The 20,318-nt window shown below is 35.3% G+C and overlaps 1 protein-coding gene across 4 annotated transcripts in view; it reads right to left on the reverse strand.

The window, feature by feature from the left end:
* EIF2AK4 (eukaryotic translation initiation factor 2 alpha kinase 4) overlaps positions 1-20,318 on the reverse strand; it is a 153,755-nt gene that overhangs the window by 128,091 nt on the left and 5,346 nt on the right. For 3 of the 4 annotated variants that reach the window (XR_010983724.2, XM_078774110.1, XM_068110756.2), the window contains one exon: positions 2,500-2,611. Coding sequence is in view for 3 of the 4 variants with exons in the window: in XM_078774110.1 (XP_078630236.1) it covers positions 2,500-2,611 (112 nt within the window). In the remaining variant the exon portion in view is untranslated. The remainder of the gene's footprint in view (positions 1-2,499; positions 2,612-20,318) is intronic. The other variant, XM_068110755.2, reaches the window with a different exon arrangement.

Consider the following 20,318-nt stretch of genomic DNA (forward strand, 5'->3'; position numbering starts at 1 on the left):
ACATTTTCCTACATGCCTCCTGCGCCTTTGCTACCTCTTTCTTTGCAGCCTTCTTGGCTGCCTTATAACTTTCATGCTCTGCCTTTTCTGCCCCTGTACCCTTCGCCTTCTGCCACTCCTTGAACATCTTCCTCTTCTCATCAATCCTCTTTCCAACTTCATCATCCCACCACCATGTTTCTGAGTGCCTCGGTGGTCCTCTGGTCCATCCACATACCTCACCAAGGGCTCCCAACAGACTATCTTTCATTGACATCCAACCACTTTCAAGCTCAACCACACCATCCATCCTCTACCATACTCAGCCTCTCTTTTAATGCCTCCCTCACTGTCACCTCTTTCAACCTCCACACCTTCATTCTCGGTTGGTACTTCACCCGCCGAGCTCTCCTCACCCCTTTCACCCTTATGTCGCAGACAACCAAGTGGTGCTGTGAAACAGCCTCCTCCCCCGGGATCACCTTTGTGTCCCGGAGGTGCCCCCTATCTCGCCTACGCACCATCAGGTAGTCAACGGTTGTCGTCGACCCACCTGACGTGTATGTAACAAGCTCCTTATCCTCTTTCTGGAACTGAGTATTACAAATCAACAAATCAGCTCCATCAGCAAACTCCAAAATCCTTTCACCTTCTCCATTTCTCACACCATATCCGTAACCCCCATGAACTCCCTCAAAACCGTCCATACTCCTTCCCACATGTCCATTTAGGTCTCCTCCTACCACAACAACTTCCTCATCTTTCACGTTTTCCATCAGCTTCTCTATCGCACACCAGAACTTGTCCTTCTCTTCATCGCTCCGACCGACCTTGCGGAGTATATCCCGAGATGACGTTCACCAAGAGCTTTCCAATCATCATTTTCACAATCATCAACCTTTCACTTACTCTCGTCACACTCACCACACTGTCCACAAACCCCTCAGAAAACAGGACACCAACACCATGCACACCCTCCGGGCACCCTTGCCACACAAACTTGTATTTTTGTCCCTGCCTACCCTTCACCATTCTCACACCACTTTCCTTCCATCTCGTCTCCTGCACACAACATATGTCCACTCTTCTTCTGACCAATACTTCCACCACTTCTCCTGATCTCCCAGTCATTGTCTCTACATTCATGTCCCAAACCTCAGAAACCGATCTCCACGTCGGGCATCAGGCGTTTCGTCGTCATAAATTGAGTGATTTCCACCCTTGCTTTGATCGGGCTCCCCACCTTGAGTTTTGACAAGAGGGAGTGGGGTCCCCCACGGAGTATTTCGGGCTGTACCCTGCCCACATGTAGTTGTAATTGTCATGGTTCCCTTTTTGAGGCAATGTTTTATGGCCGGATGCCCTTCCTGATGCCAACCCTTTGTCGCCTCTTACGACACGCAGGGATACGGTGTACCTATTCTAAACCGGGGTACACACCGGGGCTTGAGGCTCAGCAATTAAAAAGGATAGAGCACAGACAAACAACCATAGGTTGGTAACCATTGTGCAGGATTGACGGACCGAATAGCCTCCTCCTGCGTTGAAGTTCCTTGCAAGGGAAATAACGTTATTATTATTCAAACAAGTGGATAACCCGGTTCCACTGGGCTTTTGTGAAGGAATTCGTTTGCAATAGAGTGTGGCATATCTAGGGAGTTTGACAGTAATGTCCTTTGACAGTATAATGGCAGAGGCCCAAGGAAATTCCTCTGGGTCTTTTGGGTCTAAAAGTTTTTCTGGGTCTAAAGGGTCTTTGGGGTATTTGGGTTCCTCTGGGTGTTTGGGGTCTCTTGGGTCCTCTAGGTATTTTGGGTCTTCGGAGTCTTTCACGTCTTCATGATCTTTTCAGTATTCAGGGTCTTTGGGGTATTTAAAAGTCTTTGTGGTCTTTGGAGTCATCGGGGTATTTTAAGTCCTCTGGGTTTTTGGGGTCTTCTGTGTATTTAAGGGTCTTCTGGATATTTAAGGGTATTCGTGGTATATAGGGGTCTTCAAGGGTCTGCAAATGTTTAAGGGGCCTCAGCAGTCAAAAGGGTAGAAAGGTACATTCCAATAGTATGTAATTAATAGACATGCATAATTAATAGACAGGATGCAACTGACGTTCAAACAGCACATAATTCATAGACATATAGTCACTCGGCTAAATGGACGGACAGCTTCACAAACCGTGTTTTTCGGTTTTATATCTTTCGATGTACAGTTATATATTGACAGATTGAATGAAAAAAAATTGAACTTCCTGTATATGTGAAAACAAATGACAGCAAATACACCACGTGCAGAACAAAAATTAATACAACTTGAGGTTGCATGAATAACAATCTTGAACCTCCTCATGCACTGTCTGGACCTAAGAGCTCTCAAATGAGGTATCATGCAGCATTATACGTGGTGTAGTTACGACGTTTAGCACGATCAGACACAATCAGACAACTTGCATTTATATACCTGTATAGACAGAGAGATGGATAAATAGATATAGAAGATAGATAATCAAACTCAAAGACAACTCACTCATCTGGATATGTCTCCGAACATTTCACCACAAGCTGCATGGAGACGTGGCATGGAACACCTGGAGCCAGCTTGGCCACCAATGAGAGCTGAACCTCGAGTGATCGGCGCTGCCACAGGAGAAAGAGCAATCAGTGTACAAGCTTAATCCATAACCACCTATCAGTGTACAAGCTTAATCCATAACCACCTATCAGTGTACAAGCTTAATCCACAACCACCTATCAGTGTACTAGCTTAATCCATAACCACCTATCAGTGTACAAGCTTAATCCATAACCACCTATCAGTGTACTAGCTTAATCCATAACCACCTATCAATGTACAAGCTTAATCCATAACCACCTATCAGTGTACAAGCTTAATCCATAACCACCTATCAGTGTACAAGCTTAATCCATAACCACCTATCAGTGTACAAGCTTAATCCATAACCACCTATCAGTGTACAAGCTTAATCCATAACCACCTATCAGTGTACAAGCTTAATCCATAACCACCTATCAGTGTACAAGCTTAATCCATAACCACCTATCAGTGTACAAGCTTAATCCATAACCACCTATCAGTGTACAAGCTTAATCCATAACCACCTATCAGTGTACAAACCTAATCCATAACCACCTATCAGTGTACAAACTTAATCCATAACCACCTATCAGTGTACAAACTTAATCCATAACCACCCATCAGTGTACAAACTTAATCCATAACCACCCATCAGTGTACAAACTTAATCCATAACCACCTATCAGTGTACAAACTTAATCCATAACCACCTATCAGTGTACAAACTTAATGCATAACCACCCATCAGTGTACAAACTTAATCCATAACCACCTATCAGTGTACAAGCTTAATCCATAACCACCTATCAGTATATAAACTTAATCCATAACCACCCATCAGTGTACAAGCTTAATGCATAACCACCCATCAGTGTACAAACTTAATGCATAACCACCCATCAGTGTACAAACGTAATGCATAACCACCCATCAGTGTACAAACTTAATCCATAACCACCTATCAGTGTACAAGCTTAATCCATAACCACCTATCAGTGTACAAACTTAATCCATAACCAGCTATCAGTGTACAAGCTTAATCCATAACCACCTATCAGTGTACAAACTTAATCCATAACCACCCATCAGTGTACAAACTTAATCCATAACCACCTATCAGTGTACAAACTTAATCCATAACCACCTATCAGTGTACAAACTTAATGCATAACCACCCATCAGTGTACAAACTTAATCCATAACCACCCATCAGTGTACAAACTTAATCCATAACCACCTATCGGTGTACAAACTTAATCCATAACCACCCATCAGTGTACAAACGTAATCCATAACCACCCATCAGTGTACAAACTTAATCCATAACCACCCATCAGTGTACAAACTTAATCCATAACCACCCATCAGTGTACAAACTTGATCCATAACCACCCATCAGTGTACAAACTTAATCCATAACCACCTATCAGTGTACAAACTTAATCCATAACCACCCATCAGTGTACAAACTTAATCCATAACCACCCATCAGTGTACAAACTTAATCCATAACCACCTATCAGTGTACAAACTTAATCCATAACCACCTATCAGTGTACAAACTTAATCCATAACCACCCATCAGTGTACAAACTTAATCCATAACCACCCATCAGTGTACAAACCTAATCCATAACCACCTATCAGTGTACAAACTTAATCCATAACCACCTATCAGTGTACAAACTTCATGCATAACCACCCATCAGTGTACAAACTTAATCCATAACCACCTATCAGTGTACAAACTTAATCCATAACCACCTATCAGTGTACAAACTTAATCCATAACCACCCATCAGTGTACAAACTTAATCCATAACCACCCATCAGTGTACAAACTTAATCCATAACCACCCATCAGTGTACAAACTTAATCCATAACCACCTATCAGTGTACAAACTTAATCCATAACCAACCATCAGTGTACAAACTTAATCCATAACCACCCATCAGTGTACAAACTTAATCTATAACCACCTATCAGTGTACAAGCTTAATCTATAACCACCTATCAGTGTACAAACTTAATCCATAACCACCTATCAGTGTACAAACTTAATCCATAACCACCTATCAGTGTACAAACTTAATCCATAACCACCTATCAGTGTACAAACTTAATCCATAACCACCTATCAGTGTACAAACTTAATCCATAACCACCTATCAGTGTACAAACTTAATCCATAACCACCTATCAGTGTACAAACTTAATCCATAACCACCCATCAGTGTACAAACTTAATCCATTACATATTGGTGTACAAACTTAATCCATAACAACATATTGGTGTACAAACTTAATCCATAACAACATATTGGTGTACAAACTTAATCCATAACATATTGGTGAACAAACTTAATCCATAACATATTGGTGTACAAACTTAATCCATAACAACATATTGGTGTACAAACTTAATCCATAACAACATATTGGTGTACAAACTTAATCCATAACATATTGGTGTACAAACTTAATCCATAACAACATATTGGTGTACAAACTTAATCCATAACAACATATTGGTGTACAAACTTAATCCATAACATATTGGTGTACAAGCTTAATCCATAACAACATATTGGTGTACAAACTTAATCCATAACAACATATAGGTGTACAAACTTAATCCATAACATATTGGTGTACAAACTTAATCCATAACATATTGGTGTACAAACTTAATCCATAACAACATATTGGTGTACAAGCTTAATCCATAACAACATATTGGTGTACAAACTTAATCCATAACAACATATTGGTGTACAAACTTAATCCATAACAACATATTCGTGTACAAACTTAATCCATAACAACATATTGGTGTACAAACTTAATCCATAACATATTGGTGTACAAACTTAATCCATAACAACATATTGGTGTACAAACTTAATCCATAACAACATATTGGTGTACAAACTTAATCCATAACATATTGGTGTACAAGCTTAATCCATAACAACATATTGGTGTACAAACTTAATCCATAACAACATATAGGTGTACAAACTTAATCCATAACATATTGGTGTACAAACAATCCATAACAACATATTGGTGTACAAACAATCCATAACATATTGGTGAACAAACTTAATCCATAACATATTGGTGTACAAACTTAATCCATAACATATTGGTGTACAAACTTAATCCATAACAATATATTGGTGTACAAACTTAATCCATAACATATTGGTGTCCAAACTTAATCCATAACATATTGGTGTACAAACTTAATCCATAACAACATATTGGTGTACAAACTTAATCCATAACAACATATTGGTGTACAAACTTAATCCATAACATATTGGTGTACAAACTTAATCCATAACAACATATTGGTGTACAAACTTAATCCATAACAACATATTGGTGTACAAACTTAATCCATAACATATTGGTGTACAAGCTTAATCCATAACAACATATTGGTGTACAAACTTAATCCATAACAACATATAGGTGTACAAACTTAATCCATAACATATTGGTGTACAAACTTAATCCATAACATATTGGTGTACAAACTTAATCCATAACAACATATTGGTGTACAAGCTTAATCCATAACAACATATTGGTGTACAAACTTAATCCATAACAACATATTGGTGTACAAACTTAATCCATAACAACATATTCGTGTACAAACTTAATCCATAACAACATATTGGTGTACAAACTTAATCCATAACATATTGGTGTACAAACTTAATCCATAACAACATATTGGTGTACAAACTTAATCCATAACAACATATTGGTGTACAAACTTAATCCATAACATATTGGTGTACAAGCTTAATCCATAACAACATATTGGTGTACAAACTTAATCCATAACAACATATAGGTGTACAAACTTAATCCATAACATATTGGTGTACAAACAATCCATAACAACATATTGGTGTACAAACAATCCATAACATATTGGTGTCCAAACTTAATCCATAACATATTGGTGTACAAACTTAATCCATAACATATTGGTGTACAAACTTAATCCATAACAATATATTGGTGTACAAACTTAATCCATAACATATTGGTGTCCAAACTTAATCCATAACATATTGGTGTACAAACTTAATCCATAACAATATATTGGTGTACAAACTTAATCCATAACAACATATTGCTTGTTGGTGTACAAACTTAATCCATAACATATTGGTGTCCAAACTTAATCCATAACATATAGGTGTACAAACTTAATCCATAACAATATATTGGTGTACAAACTTAATCCATAACAACATATTGCTTATTGGTGTACAAACTTAATCCATAACAATATATTGGTGTACAAACTTAATCCATAACAATATATTGGTGTACAAACTTAATCCATAACAATATATTGGTGTACAAACCTTAATCCATAACATATTGGTGTACAAACGTAATCCATAACCACCCATCAGTGTACAAACTTAATCCATAACCACCCATCAGTGTACAAACTTAATCCATAACCACCCATCAGTGTACAAACTTAATCCATAACCACCCATCAGTGTACAAACTTAATCCATAACCACCCATCAGTGTACAAACTTAATCCATAACCACCTATCAGTGTACAAACTTAATCCATAACCACCTATCAGTGTACAAACTTAATGCATAACCACCCATCAGTGTACAAACTTAATCCATAACCACCCATCAGTGTACAAACTTAATCCATAACCACCTATCGGTGTACAAACTTAATCCATAACCACCCATCAGTGTACAAACGTAATCCATAACCACCCATCAGTGTACAAACTTAATCCATAACCACCCATCAGTGTACAAACTTAATCCATAACCACCCATCAGTGTACAAACTTAATCCATAACCACCCATCAGTGTACAAACTTAATCCATAACCACCTATCAGTGTACAAACTTAATCCATAACCACCCATCAGTGTACAAACTTAATCCATAACCACCCATCAGTGTACAAACTTAATCCATAACCACCCATCAGTGTACAAACCTAATCCATAACCACCTATCAGTGTACAAACTTAATCCATAACCACCTATCAGTGTACAAACTTCATGCATAACCACCCATCAGTGTACAAACTTAATCCATAACCACCTATCAGTGTACAAACTTAATCTATAACCACCTATCAGTGTACAAGCTTAATCTATAACCACCTATCAGTGTACAAACTTAATCCATAACCACCTATCAGTGTACAAACTTAATCCATAACCACCTATCAGTGTACAAACTTAATCCATAACCACCTATCAGTGTACAAACTTAATCCATAACCACCTATCAGTGTACAAACTTAATCCATAACCACCTATCAGTGTACAAACTTAATCCATAACCACCTATCAGTGTACAAACTTAATCCATAACCACCCATCAGTGTACAAACTTAATCCATTACATATTGGTGTACAAACTTAATCCATAACAACATATTGGTGTACAAACTTAATCCATAACAACATATTGGTGTACAAACTTAATCCATAACATATTGGTGAACAAACTTAATCCATAACATATTGGTGTACAAACTTAATCCATAACAACATATTGGTGTACAAACTTAATCCATAACAACATATTGGTGTACAAACTTAATCCATAACATATTGGTGTACAAACTTAATCCATAACAACATATTGGTGTACAGACTTAATCCATAACAACATATTGGTGTACAAACTTAATCCATAACATATTGGTGTACAAGCTTAATCCATAACAACATATTGGTGTACAAACTTAATCCATAACAACATATAGGTGTACAAACTTAATCCATAACATATTGGTGTACAAACTTAATCCATAACATATTGGTGTACAAACTTAATCCATAACAACATATTGGTGTACAAGCTTAATCCATAACAACATATTGGTGTACAAACTTAATCCATAACAACATATTGGTGTTCAAACTTAATCCATAACAACATATTCGTGTACAAACTTAATCCATAACAACATATTGGTGTACAAACTTAATCCATAACATATTGGTGTACAAACTTAATCCATAACAACATATTGGTGTACAAACTTAATCCATAACAACATATTGGTGTACAAACTTAATCCATAACATATTGGTGTACAAGCTTAATCCATAACAACATATTGGTGTACAAACTTAATCCATAACAACATATAGGTGTACAAACTTAATCCATAACATATTGGTGTACAAACAATCCATAACAACATATTGGTGTACAAACAATCCATAACATATTGGTGAACAAACTTAATCCATAACATATTGGTGGCCAAACTTAATCCATAACATATTGGTGTACAAACTTAATCCATAACATATTGGTGTACAAACTTAATCCATAACAATATATTGGTGTACAAACTTAATCCATAACATATTGGTGTCCAAACTTAATCCATAACATATTGGTGTACAAACTTAATCCATAACAATATATTGGTGTACAAACTTAATCCATAACAACATATTGCTTGTTGGTGTACAAACTTAATCCATAACATATTGGTGTCCAAACTTAATCCATAACATATAGGTGTACAAACTTAATCCATAACAATATATTGGTGTACAAACTTAATCCATAACAACATATTGCTTATTGGTGTACAAACTTAATCCATAACAATATATTGGTGTACAAACTTAATCCATAACAATATATTGGTGTACAAACTTAATCCATAACAATATATTGGTGTACAAACCTTAATCCATAACATATTGGTGTACAAACGTAATCCATAACCACCCATCAGTGTACAAACTTAATCCATAACCACCCATCAGTGTACAAACTTAATCCATAACCACCCATCAGTGTACAAACTTAATCCATAACCACCCATCAGTGTACAAACTTAATCCATAACCACCCATCAGTGTACAAACTTAATCCATAACCACCTATCAGTGTACAAACTTAATCCATAACCACCTATCAGTGTACAAACTTAATGCATAACCACCCATCAGTGTACAAACTTAATCCATAACCACCCATCAGTGTACAAACTTAATCCATAACCACCTATCGGTGTACAAACTTAATCCATAACCACCCATCAGTGTACAAACGTAATCCATAACCACCCATCAGTGTACAAACTTAATCCATAACCACCCATCAGTGTACAAACTTAATCCATAACCACCCATCAGTGTACAAACTTAATCCATAACCACCCATCAGTGTACAAACTTAATCCATAACCACCTATCAGTGTACAAACTTAATCCATAACCACCCATCAGTGTACAAACTTAATCCATAACCACCCATCAGTGTACAAACTTAATCCATAACCACCCATCAGTGTACAAACTTAATCCATAACCACCTATCAGTGTACAAACTTAATCCATAACCACCCATCAGTGTACAAACTTAATCCATAACCACCCATCAGTGTACAAACTTAATCCATAACCACCCATCAGTGTACAAACCTAATCCATAACCACCTATCAGTGTACAAACTTAATCCATAACCACCTATCAGTGTACAAACTTCATGCATAACCACCCATCAGTGTACAAACTTAATCCATAACCACCTATCAGTGTACAAACTTAATCTATAACCACCTATCAGTGTACAAGCTTAATCTATAACCACCTATCAGTGTACAAACTTAATCCATAACCACCTATCAGTGTACAAACTTAATCCATAACCACCTATCAGTGTACAAACTTAATCCATAACCACCTATCAGTGTACAAACTTAATCCATAACCACCTATCAGTGTACAAACTTAATCCATAACCACCTATCAGTGTACAAACTTAATCCATAACCACCTATCAGTGTACAAACTTAATCCATAACCACCCATCAGTGTACAAACTTAATCCATTACATATTGGTGTACAAACTTAATCCATAACAACATATTGGTGTACAAACTTAATCCATAACAACATATTGGTGTACAAACTTAATCCATAACATATTGGTGAACAAACTTAATCCATAACATATTGGTGTACAAACTTAATCCATAACAACATATTGGTGTACAAACTTAATCCATAACAACATATTGGTGTACAAACTTAATCCATAACATATTGGTGTACAAACTTAATCCATAACAACATATTGGTGTACAAACTTAATCCATAACAACATATTGGTGTACAAACTTAATCCATAACATATTGGTGTACAAGCTTAATCCATAACAACATATTGGTGTACAAACTTAATCCATAACAACATATAGGTGTACAAACTTAATCCATAACATATTGGTGTACAAACTTAATCCATAACATATTGGTGTACAAACTTAATCCATAACAACATATTGGTGTACAAGCTTAATCCATAACAACATATTGGTGTACAAACTTAATCCATAACAACATATTGGTGTTCAAACTTAATCCATAACAACATATTCGTGTACAAACTTAATCCATAACAACATATTGGTGTACAAACTTAATCCATAACATATTGGTGTACAAACTTAATCCATAACAACATATTGGTGTACAAACTTAATCCATAACAACATATTGGTGTACAAACTTAATCCATAACATATTGGTGTACAAGCTTAATCCATAACAACATATTGGTGTACAAACTTAATCCATAACAACATATAGGTGTACAAACTTAATCCATAACATATTGGTGTACAAACAATCCATAACAACATATTGGTGTACAAACAATCCATAACATATTGGTGAACAAACTTAATCCATAACATATTGGTGTCCAAACTTAATCCATAACATATTGGTGTACAAACTTAATCCATAACATATTGGTGTACAAACTTAATCCATAACAATATATTGGTGTACAAACTTAATCCATAACATATTGGTGTCCAAACTTAATCCATAACATATTGGTGTACAAACTTAATCCATAACAATATATTGGTGTACAAACTTAATCCATAACAACATATTGCTTGTTGGTGTACAAACTTAATCCATAACATATTGGTGTCCAAACTTAATCCATAACATATAGGTGTACAAACTTAATCCATAACAATATATTGGTGTACAAACTTAATCCATAACAACATATTGCTTATTGGTGTACAAACTTAATCCATAACAATATATTGGTGTACAAACTTAATCCATAACAATATATTGGTGTACAAACTTAATCCATAACAATATATTGGTGTACAAACCTTAATCCATAACATATTGGTGTACAAACGTAATCCATAACCACCCATCAGTGTACAAACTTAATCCATAACCACCCATCAGTGTACAAACTTAATCCATAACCACCCATCAGTGTACAAACTTAATCCATAACCACCCATCAGTGTACAAACTTAATCCATAACCACCCATCAGTGTACAAACTTAATCCATAACCACCTATCAGTGTACAAACTTAATCCATAACCACCTATCAGTGTACAAACTTAATGCATAACCACCCATCAGTGTACAAACTTAATCCATAACCACCCATCAGTGTACAAACTTAATCCATAACCACCTATCGGTGTACAAACTTAATCCATAACCACCCATCAGTGTACAAACGTAATCCATAACCACCCATCAGTGTACAAACTTAATCCATAACCACCCATCAGTGTACAAACTTAATCCATAACCACCCATCAGTGTACAAACTTAATCCATAACCACCCATCAGTGTACAAACTTAATCCATAACCACCTATCAGTGTACAAACTTAATCCATAACCACCCATCAGTGTACAAACTTAATCCATAACCACCCATCAGTGTACAAACTTAATCCATAACCACCTATCAGTGTACAAACTTAATCCATAACCACCTATCAGTGTACAAACTTAATCCATAACCACCCATCAGTGTACAAACTTAATCCATAACCACCCATCAGTGTACAAACCTAATCCATAACCACCTATCAGTGTACAAACTTAATCCATAACCACCTATCAGTGTACAAACTTCATGCATAACCACCCATCAGTGTACAAACTTAATCCATAACCACCTATCAGTGTACAAACTTAATCCATAACCACCTATCAGTGTACAAACTTAATCCATAACCACCCATCAGTGTACAAACTTAATCCATAACCACCCATCAGTGTACAAACTTAATCCATAACCACCCATCAGTGTACAAACTTAATCCATAACCACCTATCAGTGTACAAACTTAATCCATAACCACCCATCAGTGTACAAACTTAATCCATAACCACCCATCAGTGTACAAACTTAATCTATAACCACCTATCAGTGTACAAGCTTAATCTATAACCACCTATCAGTGTACAAACTTAATCCATAACCACCTATCAGTGTACAAACTTAATCCATAACCACCTATCAGTGTACAAACTTAATCCATAACCACCTATCAGTGTACAAACTTAATCCATAACCACCTATCAGTGTACAAACTTAATCCATAACCACCTATCAGTGTACAAACTTAATCCATAACCACTTATCAGTGTACAAACTTAATCCATAACCACCCATCAGTGTACAAACTTAATCCATTACATATTGGTGTACAAACTTAATCCATAACAACATATTGGTGTACAAACTTAATCCATAACATATTGGTGTACAAACTTAATCCATAACATATTGGTGAACAAACTTAATCCATAACATATTGGTGTACAAACTTAATCCATAACAACATATTGGTGTACAAACTTAATCCATAACATATTGGTGTACAAACTTAATCCATAACATATTGGTGTACAAACTTAATCCATAACAACATATTGGTGTACAAACTTAATCCATAACAACATATTGGTGTACAAACTTAATCCATAACATATTGGTGTACAAGCTTAATCCATAACAACATATTGGTGTACAAACTTAATCCATAACAACATATAGGTGTACAAACTTAATCCATAACATATTGGTGTACAAACTTAATCCATAACATATTGGTGTACAAACTTAATCCATAACAACATATTGGTGTACAAGCTTAATCCATAACAACATATTGGTGTACAAACTTAATCCATAACAACATATTGGTGTTCAAACTTAATCCATAACAACATATTCGTGTACAAACTTAATCCATAACAACATATTGGTGTACAAACTTAATCCATAACATATTGGTGTACAAACTTAATCCATAACAACATATTGGTGTACAAACTTAATCCATAACAACATATTGGTGTACAAACTTAATCCATAACATATTGGTGTACAAGCTTAATCCATAACAACATATTGGTGTACAAACTTAATCCATAACAACATATAGGTGTACAAACTTAATCCATAACGTATTGGTGTACAAACAATCCATAACAACATATTGGTGTACAAACGATCCATAACATATTGGTGAACAAACTTAATCCATAACATATTGGTGTCCAAACTTAATCCATAACATATTGGTGTACAAACTTAATCCATAACATATTGGTGTACAAACTTAATCCATAACAATATATTGGTGTACAAACTTAATCCATAACATATTGGTGTCCAAACTTAATCCATAACATATTGGTGTACAAACTTAATCCATAACAATATATTGGTGTACAAACTTAATCCATAACAACATATTGCTTGTTGGTGTACAAACTTAATCCATAACATATTGGTGTCCAAACTTAATCCATAACATATAGGTGTACAAACTTAATCCATAACAATATATTGGTGTACAAACTTAATCCATAACAACATATTGCTTATTGGTGTACAAACTTAATCCATAACAATATATTGGTGTACAAACTTAATCCATAACAATATATTGGTGTACAAACTTAATCCATAACAATATATTGGTGTACAAACCTTAATCCATAACATATTGGTGTACAAACGTAATCCATAACCACCCATCAGTGTACAAACTTAATCCATAACCACCCATCAGTGTACAAACTTAATCCATAACCACCCATCAGTGTACAAACTTAATCCATAACCACCCATCAGTGTACAAACTTAATCCATAACCACCTATCAGTGTACAAACTTAATCCATAACCACCCATCAGTGTACAAACTTAATCCATAACCACCTATCAGTGTACAAACTTAATCCATAACCACCTATCAGTGTACAAACTTAATCCATAACCACCCATCAGTGTACAAACTTAATCCATAACCACCCATCAGTGTACAAACCTAATCCATAACCACCTATCAGTGTACAAACTTAATCCATAACCACCTATCAGTGTACAAACTTCATGCATAACCACCCATCAGTGTACAAACTTAATCCATAACCACCTATCAGTGTACAAACTTAATCCATAACCACCTATCAGTGTACAAACTTAATCCATAACCACCCATCAGTGTACAAACTTAATCCATAACCACCCATCAGTGTACAAACTTAATCTATAACCACCTATCAGTGTACAAACTTAATCCATAACCACCCATCAGTGTACAAACTTAATCCATAACCACCCATCAGTGTACAAACTTAATCTATAACCACCTATCAGTGTACAAGCTTAATCTATAACCACCTATCAGTGTACAAACTTAATCCATAACCACCTATCAGTGTACAAACTTAATCCATAACCACCTATCAGTGTACAAACTTAATCCATAACCACCTATCAGTGTACAAACTTAATCCATAACCACCTATCAGTGTACAAACTTAATCCATAACCACCTATCAGTGTACAAACTTAATCCATAACCACCCATCAGTGTACAAACTTAATCCATAACCACCCATCAGTGTACAACCACCAACCACCTACAACAACCACCTAGTGTACAAACTTAATCCATAACCACCCATCAGTGTACAAACTTAATCCATAACCACCTATCAGTGTACAAACTTAATCCATAACCACCCATCAGTGTACAAACTTAATCCATAACCACCCATCAGTGTACAAACTTAATCTATAACCACCTATCAGTGTACAAGCTTAATCTATAACCACCTATCAGTGTACAAACTTAATCCATAACCACCTATCAGTGTACAAACTTAATCCATAACCACCTATCAGTGTACAAACTTAATCCATAACCACCTATCAGTGTACAAACTTAATCCATAACCACCTATCAGTGTACAAACTTAATCCATAACCACCTATCAGTGTACAAACTTAATCCATAACCACCTATCAGTGTACAAACTTAATCCATAACCACCCATCAGTGTACAAACTTAATCCATTACATATTGGTGTACAAACTTAATCCATAACAACATATTGGTGTACAAACTTAATCCATAACAACATATTGGTGTACAAACTTAATCCATAACATATTGGTGAACAAACTTAATCCATAACATATTGGTGTACAAACTTAATCCATAACAACATATTGGTGTACAAACTTAATCCATAACAACATATTGGTGTACAAACTTAATCCATAACATATTGGTGTACAAACTTAATCCATAACAACATATTGGTGTACAAACTTAATCCATAACAACATATTGGTGTACAAACTTAATCCATAACATATTGGTGTACAAGCTTAATCCATAACAACATATTGGTGTACAAACTTAATCCATAACAACATATAGGTGTACAAACTTAATCCATAACATATTGGTGTACAAACTTAATCCATAACATATTGGTGTACAAACTTAATCCATAACAACATATTGGTGTACAAGCTTAATCCATAACAACATATTGGTGTACAAACTTAATCCATAACAACATATTGGTGTTCAAACTTAATCCATAACAACATATTGGTGTTCAAACTTAATCCATAACAACATATTCGTGTACAAACTTAATCCATAACAACATATTGGTGTACAAACTTAATCCATAACATATTGGTGTACAAACTTAATCCATAACAACATATTGGTGTACAAACTTAATCCATAACATATTGGTGTACAAGCTTAATCCATAACAACATATTGGTGTACAAACTTAATCCATAACAACATATAGGTGTACAAACTTAATCCATAACATATTGGTGTACAAACAATCCATAACAACATATTGGTGTACAAACAATCCATAACATATTGGTGAACAAACTTAATCCATAACATATTGGTGTCCAAACTTAATCCATAACATATTGGTGTACAAACTTAATCCATAACATATTGGTGTACAAACTTAATCCATAACAATATATTGGTGTACAAACTTAATCCATAACATATTGGTGTCCAAACTTAATCCATAACATATTGGTGTACAAACTTAATCCATAACAATATATTGGTGTACAAACTTAATCCATAACAACATATTGCTTGTTGGTGTACAAACTTAATCCATAACATATTGGTGTCCAAACTTAATCCATAACATATAGGTGTACAAACTTAATCCATAACAATATATTGGTGTACAAACTTAATCCATAACAACATATTGCTTATTGGTGTACAAACTTAATCCATAACAATATATTGGTGTACAAACTTAATCCATAACAATATATTGGTGTACAAACTTAATCCATAACAATATATTGGTGTACAAACCTTAATCCATAACATATTGGTGTACAAACGTAATCCATAACCACCCATCAGTGTACAAACTTAATCCATAACCACCCATCAGTGTACAAACTTAATCCATAACCACCCATCAGTGTACAAACTTAATCCATAACCACCCATCAGTGTACAAACTTAATCCATAACCACCTATCAGTGTACAAACTTAATCCATAACCACCCATCAGTGTACAAACTTAATCCATAACCACCCATCAGTGTACAAACTTAATCCATAACCACCTATCAGTGTACAAACTTAATCCATAACCACCTATCAGTGTACAAACTTAATCCATAACCACCCATCAGTGTACAAACTTAATCCATAACCACCCATCAGTGTACAAACCTAATCCATAACCACCTATCAGTGTACAAACTTAATCCATAACCACCTATCAGTGTACAAACTTCATGCATAACCACCCATCAGTGTACAAACTTAATCCATAACCACCTATCAGTGTACAAACTTAATCCATAACCACCTATCAGTGTACAAACTTAATCCATAACCACCCATCAGTGTACAAACTTAATCCATAACCACCCATAAGTGTACAAACTTAATCCATAACCACCTATCAGTGTACAAACTTAATCCATAACCACCCATCAGTGTACAAACTTAATCCATAACCACCCATCAGTGTACAAACTTAATCTATAACCACCTATCAGTGTACAAGCTTAATCTATAACCACCTATCAGTGTACAAACTTAATCCATAACCACCTATCAGTGTACAAACTTAATCCATAACCACCTATCAGTGTACAAACTTAATCCATAACCACCTATCAGTGTACAAACTTAATCCATAACCACCTATCAGTGTACAAACTTAATATATAACCACCTATCAGTGTACAAACTTAATCCATAACCACCTATCAGTGTACAAACTTAATCCATAACCACCCATCAGTGTACAAACTTAATCCATAACCACCCATCAGTGTACAAACTTAATCCATAACCACCCATCAGTGTACAAACTTAATCCATAACCACCTATCAGTGTACAAACTTAATCCATAGCCACCCATCAGTGTACAAACTTAATCCATAACCACCCATCAGTGTACAAACTTAATCCATAACCACCCATCAGTGTACAAACTTAATCCATAACCACCTATCAGTGTACAAACTTAATCCATAACCACCCATCAGTGTACAAACTTAATCCATAACCACCCATCAGTGTACAAACTTAATCCATAACCACCCATCAGTGTACAAACTTAATCCATAACCACCCATCAGTGTACAAACTTAATCCATAACCACCTATCAGTGTACAAACTTAATCCATAACCACCCATCAGTGTACAAACTTAATCCATAACCACCTATCAGTGTACAAACTTAATCCATAACCACCCATCAGTGTACAAACTTAATCCATAACCACCCATCAGTGTACAAACTTAATCCATAACCACCCATCAGTGTACAAACTTAATCCATAACCACCCATCAGTGTACAAACTTAATCCATAACCACCTATCAGTGTACAAACTTAATCCATAACCACCCATCAGTGTACAAACTTAATCCATAACCACCTATCAGTGTACAAACTTAATCCATAACCACCCATCAGTGTACAAACTTAATCCATAACCACCCATCAGTGTACAAACTTAATCCATAACCACCCATCAGTGTACAAACTTAATCCATAACCACCTATCAGTGTACAAACTTAATCCATAACCACCTATCAGTGTACAAACTTAATCCATAACCACCCATCAGTGTACAAACTTAATCCATAACCACCCATCAGTGTACAAACCTAATCCATAACCACCTATCAGTGTACAAACTTAATCCATAACCACCTATCAGTGTACAAACTTCATGCATAACCACCCATCAGTGTACAAACTTAATCCATAACCACCTATCAGTGTACAAACTTAATCCATAACCACCTATCAGTGTACAAACTTAATCCATAACCACCCATCAGTGTACAAACTTAATCCATAACCACCCATCAGTGTACAAACTTAATCCATAACCACCTATCAGTGTACAAACTTAATCCATAACCACCCATCAGTGTACAAACTTAATCCATAACCACCCATCAGTGTACAAACTTAATCTATAACCACCTATCAGTGTACAAGCTTAATCTATAACCACCTATCAGTGTACAAACTTAATCCATAACCACCTATCAGTGTACAAACTTAATCCATAACCACCTATCAGTGTACAAACTTAATCCATAACCACCTATCAGTGTACAAACTTAATCCATAACCACCTATCAGTGTACAAACTTAATCCATAACCACCTATCAGTGTACAAACTTAATCCATAACCACCCATCAGTGTACAAACTTAATCCATAACCACCCATCAGTGTACAAACTTAATCCATAACCACCCATCAGTGTACAAACTTAATCCATAACCACCTATCAGTGTACAAACTTAATCCATAACCACCCATCAGTGTACAAACTTAATCCATAACCACCCATCAGTGTACAAACTTAATCTATAACCACCTATCAGTGTACAAGCTTAATCTATAACCACCTATCAGTGTACAAACTTAATCCATAACCACCTATCAGTGTACAAACTTAATCCATAACCACCTATCAGTGTACAAACTTAATCCATAACCACCTATCAGTGTACAAACTTAATCCATAACCACCTATCAGTGTACAAACTTAATCCATAACCACCTATCAGTGTACAAACTTAATCCATAACCACCTATCAGTGTACAAACTTAATCCATAACCACCCATCAGTGTACAAACTTAATCCATTACATATTGGTGTACAAACTTAATCCATAACAACATATTGGTGTACAAACTTAATCCATAACAACATATTGGTGTACAAACTTAATCCATAACATATTGGTGAACAAACTTAATCCATAACATATTGGTGTACAAACTTAATCCATAACAACATATTGGTGTACAAACTTAATCCATAACAACATATTGGTGTACAAACTTAATCCATAACATATTGGTGTACAAACTTAATCCATAACAACATATTGGTGTACAAACTTAATCCATAACAACATATTGGTGTACAAACTTAATCCATAACATATTGGTGTACAAGCTTAATCCATAACAACATATTGGTGTACAAACTTAATCCATAACAACATATAGGTGTACAAACTTAATCCATA

This window comes from Myxine glutinosa, chromosome 3, assembly GCF_964187855.1.
Source record: "Myxine glutinosa chromosome 3, kmMyxGlut1.1, whole genome shotgun sequence".
Classification (NCBI taxonomy): domain Eukaryota; kingdom Metazoa; phylum Chordata; class Myxini; order Myxiniformes; family Myxinidae; genus Myxine; species Myxine glutinosa.